Source organism: Callospermophilus lateralis, chromosome 20 (assembly GCF_048772815.1).
Source record: "Callospermophilus lateralis isolate mCalLat2 chromosome 20, mCalLat2.hap1, whole genome shotgun sequence".
Lineage (NCBI taxonomy): Eukaryota > Metazoa > Chordata > Mammalia > Rodentia > Sciuridae > Callospermophilus > Callospermophilus lateralis.
Window position 1 is genome coordinate 4,398,865 of NC_135324.1, and position 18,731 is coordinate 4,417,595.

Sequence of the window (18,731 nt, forward strand, 5' to 3'; positions counted from 1 at the left end):
CAGGAATGCCTGGTGGGCTGAACGCTAGTTTTTGCAGGACTGGGGCTGACCCCCGGTCCTCATGCTAGGCAAACACTTTGCCACTGAGCTGTATCCCAGTCGTGTGTTATATACTTTAAATGAATGAACTTTTTTTTGGTACCAGGAATTGAACCCAGGGCACTTAACCACTCACTGAGCCACACCTCTAGCCCTTTTTTTCTATTTTATTTTGAGACAGGGTCTCCTTAAGTTGCTGAGGCTGGCTCTAAACTTGTGATCCTCCGGCTTCAGCCTCCTGAGCTGCTAGGATTATAGGTGTGCACCACTGTACCTGGCAAAATGGATGAACTTGATAGTGTATAAATTACATTTCATTAAGCTGTATTTTTAACAAAGCTGGTAAAAATTAGTGACATAATATTCAGCCAATTTGAAATCTTGATGAGAAAAGAAATGCTTAATAAACCCCTTAAATGCCGCATGCAATGATATAAAAATATCCCCTAAAACACACATCTTTTTTTCTTTTTTGCAAGGCTGAGGATTGAACCAGAGCCTCTTGCATGCCTGGCAAGCCCTCTACCACTGAGCTACACCCCTGCCACCGCCCCCCGCCCCCATCTTAGAACCAATGAAATAAAGGCTAAGGAATGAAATCTAGGCAGGCCAACTTCGGAAGCTGCCTATACCCATGTCAACACTTAACTGGAATCTTCAGTTACTGTATGACATTTAGAACTGTGTTTGAGGTAGGTTCCTGCCTACAGTACACGGTGCTGAACACACACGATGAAAACCTACCTCTTCTAGACTGAGCTGCAAATACTCGAAGATCCTATACGGGTTTCTTCTGCACGTTAATTTCTGTCTTTGCACCACCTGATGAGAAAGTAATACAATCAAACATACATGGAACACACGGTAGCACCACATGCCACATAGAAGACACAACATTTTGCAAAGAACATTTTTCTGATGACTCCCAAGATGCACATGCTGTTGGGTAAATTCTATTAAAAAAGTAGATTTTTTTTTTTTTTAACAACTTATGTAAGAGAGAATGCAGCTTTGATTTTCCCAATTGTTTTAAATTTCCTTTTTCTCATGAAATTTTTTTCCTGCAGATCATTTTGTGGAATTCTTGTGTTTTATTTTGTTCACTTGTAAGCATGTGTCTGATTTTTTTGGGGGGGAGGGGGTACTATTAGTACTAGAAACTGAACCGGGGGGTGGGGGCCCGACCACTGAGCTACATCCCAGCCCTCTATTTAAATCACCTATTTATTTATTTATTTACTCACTTATTTATGCAGTGCTAGGATTAACTGCTACTTTGATACGGGGTTTCATGGGGTTGCCCAGGCTGGCCTCCCACCTCAGCCCCTCGAGTCGCTGGGATTACAGATTAAGGTGTGCACCCTCGTACCTGGTGGGCTCTGCTCCCTTCAACTTACTTCCTCTTTGGGGGCATCATCCCCCTCGCTCACAGCACACATCTCTTCTTCCACGAGCACATACTCATGGTCAGACCCTCTCTCTCCAGCATGGATAAGACCCGTTTGCTGACCGCCAGCCTCAGGCTGAAGGCCACGCAGGGCAATGAGGACATCTCGGGGCAGAGGTGTGGTGTCCTCTCCCACCCGTGCATCGAGGCCCTTAGTGGTGAGTGGGTCATGCGCAGAGTCCTCCTGCAGGTCGCCATCTGAGTGCCTGCTGGGCTTGTCTGACTGTCCAATGTCTTCATTCATCTCTGAAAGGTTCTCGGTGCCCATTGTGCTTCCCAGGGTGAAAGCTATCTCAGGGTCAAGTGCATCATGCACCTGAACCTCTTCGTTCCTTCTGACACAAGGATGTTCAAGCGGTTTTGTGTACTCCTTAAGGATCTCGCACACAGTTCTCAGGTCCTGCCCCTGTCTGCGCATGAGACTCTCGGCCCATTCGACACGACGCTGGTACCTGCCAGGGGAAATATTGTCGGTAACTCTTGAATTTTAAAACTGAAGACAACAAAACATATAAAAAAGACTGGAAGAGTTGGGCACGGTTTCTCACGCCAATAATCCCAGAAGCTTGGGAGGCTGAGGCAGGAGGATCCCAAGTTCAAGTCCAGCCTCAGCAATTTAGCAAGGCCCTAAACAACTTAGTGAGACCCTGTCCCAAAATAAAAAATAGAAAGGGCAGGAGATGTGGATCAATGGTAAAATGCCTCTGTTCAAGTCCCAGTTAAAAAAAAAGATTGGAAGGTGGTCTGCTAAGTGCTAAGTCATTTGAAGCAATTTCACTGAATGTTGGATTACAGGTAGAGGTGTTCTTTATACCTTTCTTCATTTTCTATGTGCTCTGCAATAAGCATGTACACTTTCTTGTTTTTATTAATAAAGCTTCATTTCATTTGCTTGTTTTGGGAAAAAAAAATCAGTCCCCATTTTGCAAAGTATAAAAATGTGTGCAATTTAAAACTAAAAGACATAATAAACAGAGACAATGGCCACCTTTTATCAGGATTCGCTTTGCATAATTTTCAATTTTGGCTACTGCAGTGTTTTCTGATAGATATTCCATTCATCCTACAACTAGGCCCTTTGTTAAGTATTGGAAACCAAAATGAGAATATCAATATTTTTTTTTTAATTTTTTTTTTTTAGTTGTCACTGGACATTTATTTATTTGTATGTGGTGCTGAGAATCGAACCCAGGGCCTCATACATGTCAGGCAAGTGCTCTACCACTGAGCCACAGCCACAGCTACAGCCCATCCATAAATATTTTTCCATAGGACCTAACAGCTTCTTCACCATATTGGAAATTATTTGGCTTATCTAGCTATGTGCAAATATTCTAAAAGAAATGGCCCGTTCCCTCTAATAATTTTCATGGTATATTTTAATGACAAAATGCACATAGTTTCTAATACTTCCATCTGAACACTTCCCATACTATTAAAAAAAAAAAAAAAATCACAGGTAAAAACATAAGCCCTGCCTTTGGAAAGAAGGGCCTGTGCCAAACCACGCTGCAGGCTGCGTTCCTGTGCATAAGAGCCACTGTGTTGAAATCTGAGGACCAACAGAAGGCTAATGAAACTGGTGACATCCAGCACTTTCTGCCTCTGCCTTTAATATCAGTCGCCAGGCGTGGTGGTGCACATGCCTGTTATCCCAGTGGCTCAGGAGGCTGAGGGAGGAGGATGCGAGTTCAAAGCCAGCCTCAGCAATGGTGAGGTGCTAAGCAACTCAGTGAGACCCTGTTTCTAAATAAAATACAGAATAGGGCTGGGGATGTGGTTCAGCGGTCGAGTGCCCCTGAGTTCAACCCCTGTACCAACAAAAAAGAACCCAGGACATCACTGGCTGGGAGAGGACAGACGAATTTTTACTCCCCACCTTCCCTTATCTGCGTACAGTCGGCTGAGATGTCATGGTCTGTGAAATGCTACAGCTCCCACCCTTAACTAGAAGACTGGCTTCTGCTGTACCTAAGAGACCCGTGGCTGCTTACCAGGGATCATCAGAGTCCCCACGCTGTCCACACCTGTGTTTATCCTGTGGACAGATGCGCACGCATCCCTACACACCAGGAACTGAGTTCTAAAGACTGAGAGCCAGCAAGGACACACACACATCCATGATGTGGTTGGAAGCAGTGACGCTGGCATTACCCTCGTTCTGTGTGTCGTGGTAACTTGACCACTTGCAACTGTGTGACAAAACAAATCACCTTTGTGCTTTCATTTTCCTAAACCCATAAAATGGCGACCCTGGTACTACTATCTACAGGGACTTTCACAGGGATTACTTTTTTTATATGGTGGGAAAAGAAAGGAGCTGTCCATAAGATAGCTGGTGTCCTGTCACCTGTGACCTGGCCACTTGGGCAGAGTTAAAAGCACTTTCACGGGAGAGATCTAAGAAGGATCCTAACTCATCCCACTGACGACAGCTCTGGCCCTGGAGGCTTCCTGGGTCTGTGAGTCTCCATTATTTGAACACAAATTTTTCTGTCAACGTATATTTTTGTGAAGAAGAGATATACCCCCTCCCCCAGCGCTGGACTTGAGCCCAGGGTCCTGTGCCCGCCAGGCAGGCCATGAACTACGCTCCCACCACAGGACCCAGAGGTTCATCAACTCACCCGCCCTTTCTGGGAGAGCCATGGAATGAAACCCAGGGCCTCACATATATAAGGCAAGTGCTCCACCCTGAACACTACAGCCCTCATCAAATTCCTTAACTCACAATATACAAAAAACCACTGAATTAAAAGTCCAACACTGGGGCTGGATGCAGTGGCATATGCCATAATCCCAGCAACTCAGGAGCCTGAGGCAGGAGGATCACAAGTTAGAGGCCAGCTTAGGCATCCTAGTGAGACCCAGCCTCAAAAAGTAAAAAGGACTAGAGATGTAGCACCCCGGGCGGGTGGAGTTCAGGGCTGGGGGGTGCGGCTCAGAGGGAGAGCGCTTGCCCAGCATGCATGAGGCCCTGGATTCCATCCCTAGCACTGTGAAATATCAATAAAATAACAAATTGATTTGACTCAATATAGCTGCATTAAAATTATAAATAACTTTTTAATTTTTTTGATGCTGGAGATGGAATCCAGGACCTTGCACACGGCCAACCTCTACCACTGAGCCCCATCCCCAGCCCTTTTTAATATTTTATTTGGAGACAGGGTCTCGCTGAGTTGCTGGCTTTGAACTACACATTCTGCCCAAGCAGCAGCCCTCCTGGGGTAGGGGCTCGGCCAGGTGCTTAGCAGACGCTCCTGCAGACGGAACCTGCCAGAGAGGAGCAAGGCCTGGTCCCTGCTCTGCCAGAACTCACACCTGAATCCAAGTGTGTGAGGGTTGACATAGAGTGCAAGGCCAGAGGACCGATGGCCGGGTCGGGGCGGCAAGGGGAACAGTAGCAAGAAGAGAAGTTTCAGGAAAGAGGACACATGAGAAGGACCAGGTCCTTGCAGGAATCAGCAGGGTGCCACGCAGGTGTCTTGGGATTGGGAATGTTTCTAGAATGTCCATAAGGGGGTGACAGGGTCCTCTGTGACACTGTCACATGCCCACGGAAGCGGGGAGGCCAGCTCTGAGCCTCAGGACTTCATAACACACCTGCCTTCTCTCAGCCATCCCATTTCAGGAGGAACTGGACTGGGAAAGCATCAGCTTAGGGTCACTCATGCAAAACTTTACTTAACATATTTCAAATATGATTGGATGCACATTGAATTCAGACAAAATTTCCAAGGCTACCTCTACCCCAGAAACAAAACAGAAGAAGAATAGTGTCATAAGGCTGCATCAGAAGATTACCCCAAAACAGATTTGATTAAATAATAATTAAAAAAATTTTTTTTTGGTGTTGGGGATTGAACCCAGGGGTGCTTTACCGCTGAGCTACATCCTTACTCCTTATATTTAACTTTAAGACAGGGTCTAATTTGGTGAGGCTGGCCTTGTATTCACCAGCCTCCTGTCTTAGCCTCTAGAGGTGCTGGGATTACAGGCGTGCGCTATGAGACCCAGCTTAGATCATAATTGTAACGTGGATCGTGACTTACTTCTTTGATGAGATTACAGGCAAGTCTGTCTTCATATCTGTAACAACAAAGCAATTCTATTAGTTTCAGACAAATTTTCCTTAAGAAGAGAAAAAAAAAAAACCCACTACAGGTCTAAGAGAGAAAGTTGCCTGTCCATGAGGTTAACTCTGTCCTGTGAGCTATACTAAAGGGCAATTTGTGCCATCCTTCCCTGCACCCACATGCCTGGCAGGCTCTGCTCGCCAACCAGGCCATTCTTGCTGGGCTCTGACTGACCATTCTGACCATGCTCTGCTCAGCGCTCTGCCAGGCAGTGGTGGTGTGGACAGAGACCCCCATCCCTCCGACCGCTCATTCCAGCGTCCAGACAGGAGCCTGGAGGCCGGGAGAAGGAGCTCTGCCCTCACGTGTGCCTGCAGCCAGAGAGGCGCACTCCACGACGGGAGGTCTGGGGTGTGGGCTTGAAAGTTTTGGACCCCGGCTCTCGCTCCGGCCATCAGGAATGGCACATCTTTCTTTCTAAGTGCTCACTGGGGTTTTATTCTGTTCTGTTCCTAACTCATTCTGCAAATCAGGAGACTAGGGAGCAGCAGGGTTGCTGTTGACAGCTGATGAATTTCAGGTGGTTTATTAAGCAGCATCATTGTGACAAGAGAAAACTGGCAGAGTGGACCCTATTAGGATTGCACGAATTATTGTACTTAAAATACTTAAAAGTTACTTAAAATAGTTTCTCCCTGGGTGGTTACACAACCAACAGTGATATACTAATTCAGTTATTTCACCTTTATTTAAAAAAAAAAAAAAAAAGTTGCTTTTTACAATTTAACTTGGTTTCCAGGCAGGGGGTGCAAGTCTGTAATCCCAGCCGCTCAGGAAGCTGAGGTAGGAGGTCTGTAAATTTGAGGCCAGCCTCAGCAACTTAGAGAGACTGTGTCTTAAAATAAAAAGCACCAGGGATGTGGCTCAGTAGTTCAACCCCCATCCCAAAAAACAAACTAAACTAAACTAAACTAAACTTTGTTTTGCAATCATGTAATACATTTATAAGATTCCCAAGTTCAATCTATAAGATCTCACGTCTCTCCATCCTGTTTCATCTCTTTCCATAGGAATTTAAAAAAATTATGGCTTATCCTTTCATAGTAATTTTTAAATTCATTTTTTTAATCAAATATGTAAAACAGGGGCTGGGGATGTGGCTCAAGTGGTAGCATGCTCACCTGGCATGTGTGGGGCACTGGGTTCAATCCTCAGCACCACATAAAAATAAAATAAAGATGTTGTGTCCACCAAAAACTAAAAATAAATGTTTAAAAAAAAAATTCTCTCAAAAAAAAAAAAAAATTGTGCTTTTTTTTTTTGTACTAGGGATTGAACTCTGGGGCACTTGACCACTAAGCCACGTCCCCAGCCCAATTCTGTATTTTATTTAGAGACAGGGTCTCACTGAGTTGTTTAGGGCCTCGCTTTTACTGAGGCTGGCTTTGAACTCTCTATCCTCCTGCCTCAGCCTCTTGAGCCTCTGGGGTGACAGGTGTGCACCACTGCGCTCAGCAAAATTGTGCATATTAATGGGGATAATGTGATGTTTTCACACGTGTCTACATTGTGTAATGTTTAAATTGGATTAAATATCTCCTCAATCCTTTCATATTTAAAAAGCATAATATGGGGCTGCCTACCACGTGTAAAAGCCCTGGGTTGTAGAGTGCTTGCCTACCACGTGTAAAAGCCCTGGGTTCGATCCTCAGCACCACATAAAAATAAATAAATAAAATAAAGGTTCAATTACAACTAAAAAATAAATATTAAAAAAAAAAAGCATAATACTTTCCTGTTTGGATGAACGACAGCACACTGCACATTCCTTTACCTGGCTCTTTTCATTTAATAATGCACCCCAGAGGCCCCTCCTGTGCATCTCTAGAGTACTCACTACATGAACATGCTGGAATTGAGGCTGGAGTTGAGGCCACTCTCCTTTTTGATGGACATTTGGGCTGCTCCGTTTCTTTGGATAGTAGAGACAGTGCTGCCAGACAGCCCTGTGCTGTTTCTTTTCAACTTTTGCTAATGTCTCTTGAAAATAAATTCCTGAAGTGGGACTGCTAGGTTAAAAGTAAATTTATATGTTGAGACAATCAGATATGCAAACACAAAAAGATGAAATTGGACCGTCACCTCGTGCCATCTACAAAAATTAACTCAAAATGCAACAAAGTCCTAACTCAAAAGCTAAAAGTACAAAATTATTAGGAGACAGAAAAGCCAAACCATACTATGTGTATGCACAAATATGGAACAAGGAATCCTACCACTAGGTACAATTATAATATACCAATGAAAAATATGGGCCAAAAAAAAAAAAAAAAAAGAACACGAAAATCTGCCAAAGTTGGATTTGGTGATAGTTTTTAAATATAAGACCAAAAGTACAAGCAATAAAAGAAAAAAAAAATAGATAAATTGGACTTCACTGAAAACAAAAAACACTTCACATCCATTAGAATGACTATTAAAAATTAAACATAGGGCTGGGGTTGTGGCTCAATGGTACGGCACTTGCCTAGCATGCGTGAGCCACTGGGTTCGATCCCCAGAACCACGTAAAAATAAAAAATAAAGGTATTATGCCCATCTATAACTAAAAAAATTTTTAAAAAAATTAAACATAAAATGACCATATGATCCAGTAATTCCACTCCTGGGTCATATGTAAAGAAGTGAAAACCGAGAGCCAAACAGATACTGTAGACCAATGGTCACAACAGAATTATTTGCAACAGCCTAAACGTAGAAACAATCTGTTTGTTAATAGATGAATGAATTAAAAAAAAAAAATTTGGTTCGTTCATACAGTGGAATAAATATTATTTGGTCACGAAAAGGAATAGAGTTCTGATATCTGCTAGGGAGGGATGAACCTTGGAAACATTTCGAAGCCAGGCACAAAGGAAGAAATATTGTAGGATTCTACTTATATGGCCAAACTTTTGGAGTTTTGCCTGACTGCTGAAATGGTATCTCAGTGCATTTTTTATTTCTCCACCTTTTTCTTTTTTTAATATTATTATTATTTTTTTATATCTTTATTTTATTTAAGTGGTGCTGAGGATGGAACCCAGTGCCTTGCACAAGCTAGGCAAGTGCTCTACCACTGAGCTACAGCAGCAACCCCTTCTCCATCTTTTTATTAATTTTTTTTTTCCTAAAAATCTGGATGCAGTGGTGCACACTTATAATCCGAGCAACTTGGGAGTCTGAGGATGGCAAGATGGAGGCCAGCTTGGACAGCTTAGTGTGAACCCATCTCAAAATAAAATAAAAAATAAAAGGGCTGGGGGTGTAGCTCCATGGTGAGCAATTGCCCTGGTTCCCTGGGGGTGGGGGTGAGGAGTTTAAAAAATCCTTTCTAATTATGCTTGAACGTGTTGCTGTTGGTTTCTGCACCCCGACCTCCCATTGGGGATTGAACCCAGGGGGGCTCTACCACTGAGCTACAGCCCCATCCCTTTTTAAATTTTTTTTAATTTTAAGACAGGTCTTGGTAAGTTGCCCAGGCTGACCTTGAACTTCCAATCCTCCTGTTTCAGCCTTCAGAGTCACTAGGATCACAGGCGTGCACCAGTGCACCTGGATATTGATTCTTCAATAACTACCATGAGCGTTCCTTAGAGAAAGATAAATTATGTCATGTTTCTTGTTATAAATTCTATTTTTGAAAATAAAATACAAAACTCATTTTACATAGTACCACAGGTAAACAAGCACTTAATTACTGCCAAGCACACAGGACTCTGCTGGGCAAAGCTTAACAGCAAAGTTTGAACAACACTTTTGATAATTCCAGAAATAAGGTGAAACACATGTTCAGCTATCGTAAGAACCCCCCCCTTTTTTTTGGGGGGGGGAGTCCCAGGGATTGAACCCAGGGGCACTCAGCCCCATCCCCAGCCCTATTTTGTATTTATTTAGAGACAGGGTCTCACTGAGTTTCTTAGGGCCTCGCTTTTTGCTGAGGCTGGCTTTGAACTCTCGATCCTCCTGCCTCAGCCTCCTGAGCCATGGGGATTACAGGTGTGCGCCACCATGCCCAGCAAGAACACTTTTCTTTTGATAAGAATAATCTTAGTTGCTCTTCTGGACAGTAAAGTTGTCAGTGTGCCCTGTCACTCTCCTCTAGAACTTTACTCACCTGAGACATGTGATCACAAATGAAAGAAAATGCTAATTTGCCAAAGAACTGAATGATGTAGGAGCTTACCTTTCCACCTAGCGACCAGCTTAGGATCTGAAATTGTGAAGTTCGGTCGGCTTCTGGAAAGAATGCCTTTTCCAAAGTAGCCCTTTTGAAAAGGGAGAAAACAAAGTTCATGTTCAGTTACCCACTTTTTGTAGCTGGGGAGGAATATCAGCAATCGGGCTGGCAAGAGGTTCACCCCACTTTTCGCTGCTCTGTTTCCCCTCTGACAATGTCACAGTGATTCATGTTGACTTCAGGGTTTTATGTCTCTAGTCTTTTGAAGAATAAAGTTTAAGTTTTCAGTGCCCCTCATTTACCTCATTACTAATGATTTCAATCTGGAAATGACAGATTGAGGGTGACAGAGACATCTTCTCCTTTTGGTCATAAACACATAGAGGATTGAAATAACAAAAGGGACACCCTTTTCCTTCCACTGTAGACGGCATAACTAACTAGAATACAGACTGAGCACGGCCCTTAGGAAGCCGCTTGCAAATGAAGGCTTCTCTGAGGAGCTGTGGGGAAACAGGACCTAGTGGGGTCTTCGCATTTTACCCGCATGAAGGCCACCCACTCTTCTATAACATCTCCAGAGAAGGCACACGTACAGAGACAGGAAGCTCACCAGTGGAGGTCCTGGCTGGGAGTGGGTGCAGGGGTGAAGTGTGACGGCACAAAGAACTTTCTATGGCGATGGGGACATTTTAAAACCAGACCGTGGGCTGGGGAGGGAGCTCAGCAGTAGAGCTTGTGTGGAGCATACACGATGCCCTGGGTTTGGGAGAAAAAGCACCTAAAATATTAAAATAGGGGCTGGGATTGTGGCTCAGCGGTAGAGCGCTCGCCTAGCATGCACAGGGCCCTGGGTTCGATCCTCAGCACCACATAAAAATAAATGAATGGAATAAAGGTACTGTGTCCAACTACAACTAAAAAAGAATAAAAAATTAAAAAAATTAAAATAGGATTGTGATGATGGCTGCACCACCTTATGAATTTATAATCCTGGACTAGATATTAACTATGGGTGAGGGGCCATAAGCCACACAGCAGTCAAGCTGGTTGTAAAAATGCCCCTGGTGATGAACAGGCTACGGAAAATACGAGAACAAAACAAAACAGACCATGAAACAGAAAGAGAGAAGGCCAACGACCAGCCAGCCCTCACACAAACCCATTAGTGCTAGACAACAGTAAAAACTAGAACTTGACCTCATCTAAGAACTTGCAGGGCCAGGAAAGAAGCAGAGGAGGAGCGGGGTGGGGGGGCACTCTGAAACCATCTCTGTCTGTCTGTCTGTCTGTCTGGGATCAGTGCCACTCTCTGGCTACGGCTGGGACTGCGATGGCGAGTGGGGGCTTCCTGTGTTTGTCACATTCCCACACATCCTGGGTCTTCTGTTTGTCTGTGCAGTGAACATGTGCGGCCTCTGACAGATTGACAGATGAGAACGGCCAAGCCAATGACCCCACTGCACGTCTGAGGCAGGTCTGCGTCTGCCACCTCATCACCCCCTGGGTGCACGGACCACGCTGCGAGGGAGGAAGCCGCACTCTGATGGTCAGTTCGAGGGGACAGGAGGGAAGGGACAGCCTTCTCAGGGTCAGGCACCTGCCAAGGTCAAACTTACCTTCCCATACAGCTGCTTAATGTCCTCGGGGCTCCTCACAATCACGTTGTTGTTGATTATTTCCGCGCGGAAGATTCTGAATTTCTTAGGATCTTGGTCCTGACCAAGAGGGACTGGCAGTGGAGACTCATAGTTCTCAAACACTCTCCTTTTCCTCTTTGGGGCGTGGAAAACCGCTTCCGCCATTCTTCAGGGCAACTGTTCCTTAAAGAGCAGATGAGGAGGACAGTCCATCAGTAGTGACAATGATGAGAAGCACAGAGCCAAAAACTTTGTAGTCTTTGCTAAAACCAGCATTTATGGGCTGGGATTGGGGCTCAGTAGTAGAGCGCTTGCCTAGCACTCGTGAGGAACTAGGTCGATCCCCAGCACCATAAAAAAAAAAAACCTAAATAAACAAAATAAAGGTATTGTGTCCATCTGCAACTAAAAACATATAAAAAAAGCCCAGTATCTATAAAGTGATTAATTAAGAGGCATGGAACGATCAAGAACATGGTATAAGTTGGGTGCAATGGTACACACCTATAATCGTAGCAGCTTGGGAGGCTGAGGCTGGAGGATCGAAAGTTCAAAGCCAGCCTCAGCAACCTACTGAGGCACTAAGAAACTCAGTGAGACCCTGTCTCTAAATAAAATACCAAACAGGGCTGGAGATGGGGCTCAGTGGTTGAGTGTCCCTGAGTTCAATCCCTGGTACCCCTCTTGACCCAACAAAAGAACACGGTACAGCTGGGCACATCCTGGCCACTTGGGAGGCTGAGGCAGGAGGACTGTAAGTTCATGGCCAGCCTGTCTCAAAATAAAGTGAAAAAGTCTGGGGATATAGCTCAGTGGTGGAAGGCCCTGGGTTTGGTTCTCAGTACTACAAAACAAAACAAAAAAAAACAAGGGGCCAGGATTGTGGCTCAGTGGTAGAGTGCTTACCTAGCATGTGTGAGGCCCTGGGTTTGATCCTCAGCATCACATAAAAAAATAAAAAAATAAAATAAAGATATTGTGTCCAACTACAGCTAAAAAGTAAATATTAAAAAAAAAATCAGGGCTGGGGATGTGGCTCAAGTGGTAGCGTGTTCGCCTAGTTTGTGTGAGGCACTTGGTTTGATTCTCAGCACCACATTAAAATAAAATAAAGATATTGTGTCCACCTAAAACTAAAAAAAAAATAAAAAATAAAAACCACAGTCATCAGGAACATTTCAATCCTCCAAACTCCAGGAAATCATCAGTTTTATGTGTACCTACAGTGAACCACACTGAGGCTTAGTGCTCAAAGTCACCATGCTAGGTCTCCTGGGAGCAGGCACAATAGGGTTTTTGCCTGTAAGGATTACGGCCATTGTTTCGCTCAGCACCTTCCTGGGGCTCCTAATATTCAGAGGTGCTGAGGCTACCAAGATAAAACCAAGGGAGACCTTGTCCTCAACAAATTAAACCTAGTGAGCACCTTATTTTCCCAAAGAGGACCTTAAAATCTAGTTTAGACATTGGGCCAATCAGCTCCCAGTTTAAAGTAAGTCAGAGAGAGCAAAATGGGCGGGGGTGGGGTGCCATCCTATGAGTTGAGCGCCTTGTACACTCCAGAGGCATTTAACTCAGGAGAGCCCAAGTGCATGCAAAAGTTAATCACTAGCTCAAGGAGCAGCGGATGGCCTGTCACCAGGTGGGAGACAGGAACCTGCTGTTCTCTCAGCATCGGGTCTGAACTGGATTTAAACTGAGAGCTCAGGCAAGGCGGATGAATGAATGTGTGAGTAATACACATATTTAACCTGCCAGACTCCAAGCCCCTCTCAAGGGACAAAAAACGGTCAGCTCATCTAGGTGCCCATATTCCACACCAGCACCTATCAGACAATGGACGAGGGCCTGGGACATCCAGGATGTGGCCACAGTTGGGGGAAGAGGGGGTGAGTAGCTTCAAAGTTTCCACGACCACTAAGAAGAAATGAAAAGCCTTGTCCAATTCGTGATGATGCCTTGGTGTAAATGCTCAAGGAAGTAGTTGTGGAATGAAATGAAGACACAGAAAAACACAGTATGAAGAAGAGGTAGAAGAATTGATAAATCGATTACAAAGAAACTCGGAAGTCACAACCCTCCTAGAATTGCCGATCTGTTCTAGCAGCAACACGCTAGAATAATTTTTCTTTTCTTTCCTTTTCCTGGGACCCCCACCCCTAGTACTGGAGACGGAATGCAGGGCCTCGCACATGCTAGGCAAGCACCCCTACAGTGAGCTGAATCCCCAGCCCTTTTTATTTTATTTTGAGACAGGGTCTCACTAAGTGGCTGAGGCTGGCCTTGAATGTGCGATCCTCCTGCCTTAGCCTCCTGAGTAGCTGGGATCACAGGCGTGAGCCACCATGCCTGGTTTAGAATAATTTAATTACTAGTCAAGGTCCCTCAATGGGATACATGCTGAGCATCACTGTATGTATTGATGCACATACCTATTGCTGTGTAGTGTTTGTGACAAAACCATGCCTACTGTATACTGATGGGCAAGGGCACTGTGACTAGACTTTCACTTTACTTGATGACTTAGGCTACCATCCAGGCCAACTATCACATCTAGTACTCAACTGAAGAAAAAAACAATTTATTCCAAAACTGAAAATAAACAACGCTGTGTTAGCGTTTCTGAAGCAGGATGTTGGTCCCCAGTAAGGGAACTCTCAGGGATTTCCAGGAACAATCTGGACTTATCAGATTGTCAGGTTTATCGCTGAACCTCTGTTCAGTTCTTGCCTTGTTTGGATTTTTTTTTTTTTTTGAATTGCTGTCATCTGCTTAAAAAATCAAGACTGAATTGTGAGACTGATTTACTGGATCTAAAATCTGACAGTGGAAACCTGGGATTTGGATGATTCTAAGGCATCACCAAGTTTGGAGATGGCCGCCCTCTGAAAACTCCTTCATATTTAAATCAGTCAAATTTTGTGTATTTCAGCTACGTCAAAACAATGTAGCTGAGTCCTAAGATCAATGATCTGCAGTTAGGAATATTGATTACTGATAATTGGATTTCTCTGCAGTATAACTGCATTCTTGGTAATATCTTAAATATTCTCCACTTCTTGATAAAAATTAATTACTTCCTAATAAACCCTTGTTTATTAGTCAAAGATCTTCAGGAAACAGAATGAACAAGATACATACAGCTAGACTCTATATTCACTAGTTCTATATCCATGGATGCATCCCTGAGAGAAAAGATGCAGGAATAAAAGTGACATATGGTAAATGTGTACTGACCTTCTCCCTGCAGACCCTTGTCATTATTTCCCTAACAGTAAGTTTAACTACCATTCATAAAGAATTTACACTGTATGATAAGTGCTCTCGAGATGGTTTAAGTATATAGAAGGTTGTGCTGAGGTTACATACAAACACTACACCACTTCATAGAAGGGACTTGAGCATCCTCAGATTTCGGTATCCATTGGGGGTCCTGGAACCAATTCCCTGTGGATGCCAAGGGAAAACTTCTCAACCCAAGACAAGGGTCCCTAGAAAAAACAGTTAACCTCATAATCCAGTTTCAGGGTGAATTGTGCCTATGTACTGTGTGCGGTGGTGCATGCCTGTAATCCCAGCAGTTTGGGAGACTAAGGTAGGAGGATCACAAGTTCAAGCCCAGCCCCAGCAATTTAGCAAGATCCTGAGCAACTTAATGAGACTGTCTCAAAAAATAAAAAGGGGTGGGAATGTGGCTCAGGAGGGTTCAATCCCTGGCACCAAAAAAACAAAGAACAACAACAACAAAGTCCTGCCTATGTGACAATAATATGTGCATCAAAACTCTGGCTCAAATCATGAGAGTCTTTCATACATGCAAGCTGTCATTATTGTTCTGTGGCCTTGCACAACCCAGTTTCTTCATCTTCAAATTGAACAGGACTGCAGATCTGTGGGGCAAGCCCTTAAAATGTCAAATATAGTCAAGCATAGGAGGCACATCCCTGTAATCCCAGCTACTTTGGAGGCTAAGGCCGGAGGACTGCAAGTACAAGGTCAGCCTGGGCAACTTAGAACCTGTCTCAAGATAAAAAATAAGGGACTGGGGTTGTGGCTTGGTGGAGCGCTTGCCTGGCACATGTGAGGCACTAGGTTTAATTCTCAGCACCACATAAAAATAAAACAAAGGTATTGTGTCCATTTACAATTAAAATAATAATAATAAAAAAAATAAGTAAAAAGATCTGGGGATGCAGTTCAGTGATAAAGCACCTCTGGATTCAACCCCTAGTATCACCACCAACAAGAAGTCAAACAGAGAGTCATCATATGATCCAGCGATTTCACTCCTATGTGCAGATTTAGGACTGACAACATATGTTCATGGCAAAATTTGTACACAAAAGTTCAGTCATATTATTCATCATAGCCAAAAAATGGGAGCCACCCAAGTGTCCATTAACAGATAACTGGCTGACAAAATGTGCTCTATCCATATCATAGAATATTATTTGGCCATAAAAAAGGAAAAGGTCCTGGTACATTCTACAACATGAATCAGCCTTGAAAGTGTTATGCTGAGTGAAAGAAGCCAGATACGGGACTGGGTTTGTGGCTCAGAGGTAGAGCGCTTGCCTAGCATGTGTGAGGTATTGGGTTCAGTCCCTAGCACCTCCTAAAAAAAATAAAGATATTGTGTCCACCTATAACTAAAAAATAAATATTAAAAAAAAGAAGCCAGGTACAAAAGATCACATGAGACTATAAATATGAACTATCCAGAAAAGGCAAATCCCTGGAGATGAATTGGTGGTTGCCAGGGACTGGGGAAAGGGGAATGAGGAGCCATGCTAATAATATGGGATTTATTTTTTTTGGTGGGGGGTGATGAAAATATTCTAAAATTAGACTACAGTGTAATAGCTGCCCAATGCTGAATATATTAAGACCACTAAATTGTGTGTGTGTGTGTGTGTGTGTGTGTATATATATATATATATTTTTTTTTTTGTGATGCTGAGGATCAGACCTGTACCATGCGCGCACACGTGACCTGTGAGAGCTGCGATCCTCATTTCAAATCACAGACAAGGAAAGGGAGGCTCAAAGAAGACAGGTCATTTATAGCCAAAGCTCCCACTGCTCAGGGACATAAGAGAGAAGGCAGGGAGGGAGGGCATGGTAACTAGACTGGGCTAAAGAGGAAGCCTATCTGAAGCATGGGAAAATGAATAGGTAAGATGGGGTCAGTAGCTAGGGAGTTTGCAAGCAAAGGTTGTGTTTGTTGTTGCTGATTTTCTGGTGCTGGGGATGGAAGCCAGGGCCTTGCACATGCTAGGCAAGTGCTCTACCACTGAGCTACCTCTCCAGCCCTTTGAGACAGGGTTTCACTTAAGTTGGCCTGACTAGCCAGAAGCTTGTGATCCTCCTGCCTCAGCCTCCCAAGCTGCTGAGATTACAGGCGTGGGCCACCACGACTGGCTCAAGTACTATTCTTATTCCCAATGTACAGATGAGAAAAGTGGGGGAGGGGGCTGAGTGATCCTAAAAAGGATCGTTACTTTTCATTTCCCAAACCCCGTCATGCCTGGGTTAAGTATATTTACTTTCTATCAAAAGCAAGCGCCTGTTCTTTATTCTTTCCTTGTGCCAACAACTTGACACCTTTTAGAGGCTGAGTAAAAGCCTATCCAAGAACAAATGACAGGGGAGGAAATGGTTCCACTTAATTTTTTCCAACCCCCTAGGACCAGGTGCCAAACATGCCTCCCACCCAGCAAAGCTCTCTGTCTCCTGATTTAAAAACACCCAGCTCCAATTGCAATACCTCCTGGGCTCAGGGAAACAAGGATGAAAGGGATAAGGCAAACAAATCCTGCCTCTGGGGAGCTTTCAAGTTACAACATATAAGACACATAAACAAAGGACCAACCTTTGAAGGGTGCTGTCAGAATTAAATGGGTAATTTAGTGCAGAAGGAACCTTACAAGTCCCACCACTTGGGATGTGCTCACCAGATGGTGGATGCAACTGCAATAAACAACTGCGCATAGGCCACACCCTGGGCAGCACCACTTTTTGTCTTCACTTGTCCCTTTGATGGTTTCCTTGCCTTTGGGTCCCCCTTGCCCCAACCCCACTAGAGGCTGAGGCTCCTCAGGGGCACAGACACTGATGGACACCCCAAGCCCCTAGTGCAGGACAAGGCTCAGTGTCCCCACGAAGAACCTGAAGACGATCAGAGACTCCCACCCAGAAGACCCTTACCACAATGAAGCAGAACCCCCCCCACCACATTTAAAACACACAAGTTCCTCTTTTCTACCAAAAAAAAAAAAAAAAAAATTCAACGTGGGATGGGACTTCCTATTTCTTGGGAGACATAAGTTACTCTGTCTTGCAAAAAAAAAAAAAAACGAAGTGTGGCCGCGGACTTGGATGATGATGTCACTTCTGCTTTTGTAAAACCTCAGACTAATCAAAAAAAAAAAAAAAAAAAAAGGATAAAAAGCATTTTCTGTGAATTCAAGGGGGGAAAAAATAACCTCTGACTTGACTCCTATAAAAATGTAAAGCTCCAAGCCCCCCCTGGAACTTGCAGCCAATAAACCTTCCCGAAAATTCCCGGGGTGTGCAGGCTCCAGGGTCCCCCGTGACACCGAGCGCTACAGGTGGGCGGAGGGGCCTCGCGCTCCAAGCCCGGCCCACCCGGGAAATCGGCCTCTGGGACCCGAGAAAGTCTCTGGGCCCTTTCCGCCCTCGCCCTGGAGGGCTTCCGTAGGAACCCTGTCTCTTCGGGATGCGGAATTCGCCCACCAGACCGGGCCGCGGCGCCCCACGCGTCGGGAAGCCGCCAGCTCCTCTGGAACCTTACCTTCCTCAGCGCCACGCGCTTTCCGTTACCTGGGAACGCCGGCCGGGGAGGGCGGGCAGACGCCGCTGCCGTCAAGCAGCGCGGCCGCAAAGCGAGCCGAGTGCGCAGCCGCAGAACTGCGGCACGCCCCGCCCATCCCGCCGCGGTCTTAGCGGAGTGCGCCTGCGCAAGGCCCGAAGGCGGGTGTTCTCTGCACCCGCGGGGCTGCGAGCGGAGGCTGCAGCTGGATCTGCGGGTCCTGGGTTTCCTTCTCTCTTTCCTTGGCGTTGTGCGGACGGCCTCTTTGCTCAGATGCTGTTCTCCTTGATTCCTCTCAGCGATCCTGCAAGAGCCATTTTGCACCCGAGATACGAAGCTATCTGTGCAATGTCATAAATTCCATTAGAGGGCTTGTGGCCCTTGGGGACCAAGCTCAGCTCTGGGTGCAACACGCGGGTCGTAGAACGCATGTGCATAGCTACATCCTGGGGAGGGGGGTGCGCTCTCTACTGGA

The 18,731-nt window shown here is 44.9% G+C and overlaps 1 protein-coding gene and 1 non-coding gene across 4 annotated transcripts in view; both read right to left on the reverse strand.

Annotated features, from left to right (window-relative positions):
- Positions 1-18,360, reverse strand: part of Tsen2 (tRNA splicing endonuclease subunit 2) — a 38,918-nt gene extending 20,558 nt beyond the window's left edge. For 2 of the 3 annotated variants that reach the window (XR_013089498.1, XM_076841107.1), the window contains exons 1-6: positions 18,239-18,360; positions 11,404-11,607; positions 9,791-9,872; positions 5,542-5,578; positions 1,437-1,938; positions 784-861 (exon numbers count right to left, since the gene is read on the reverse strand). Coding sequence is in view for 2 of the 3 variants with exons in the window: in XM_076841107.1 (XP_076697222.1) it covers positions 784-861; positions 1,437-1,938; positions 5,542-5,578; positions 9,791-9,872; positions 11,404-11,589 (885 nt within the window). In the remaining variant the exon portion in view is untranslated. Of the gene's footprint in view, positions 1-783; positions 862-1,436; positions 1,939-5,541; positions 5,579-9,092; positions 9,197-9,790; positions 9,873-11,403; positions 11,608-18,238 lie in introns of those variants that run through there. The other variant, XM_076841108.1, reaches the window with a different exon arrangement.
- On the reverse strand, positions 2,654-2,726 carry Trnav-gac (transfer RNA valine (anticodon GAC)). Its single transcript has one exon. It is a non-coding gene; the product is annotated as a tRNA-Val (tRNA).
- Positions 18,361-18,731: the final 371 nt, after the last annotated feature.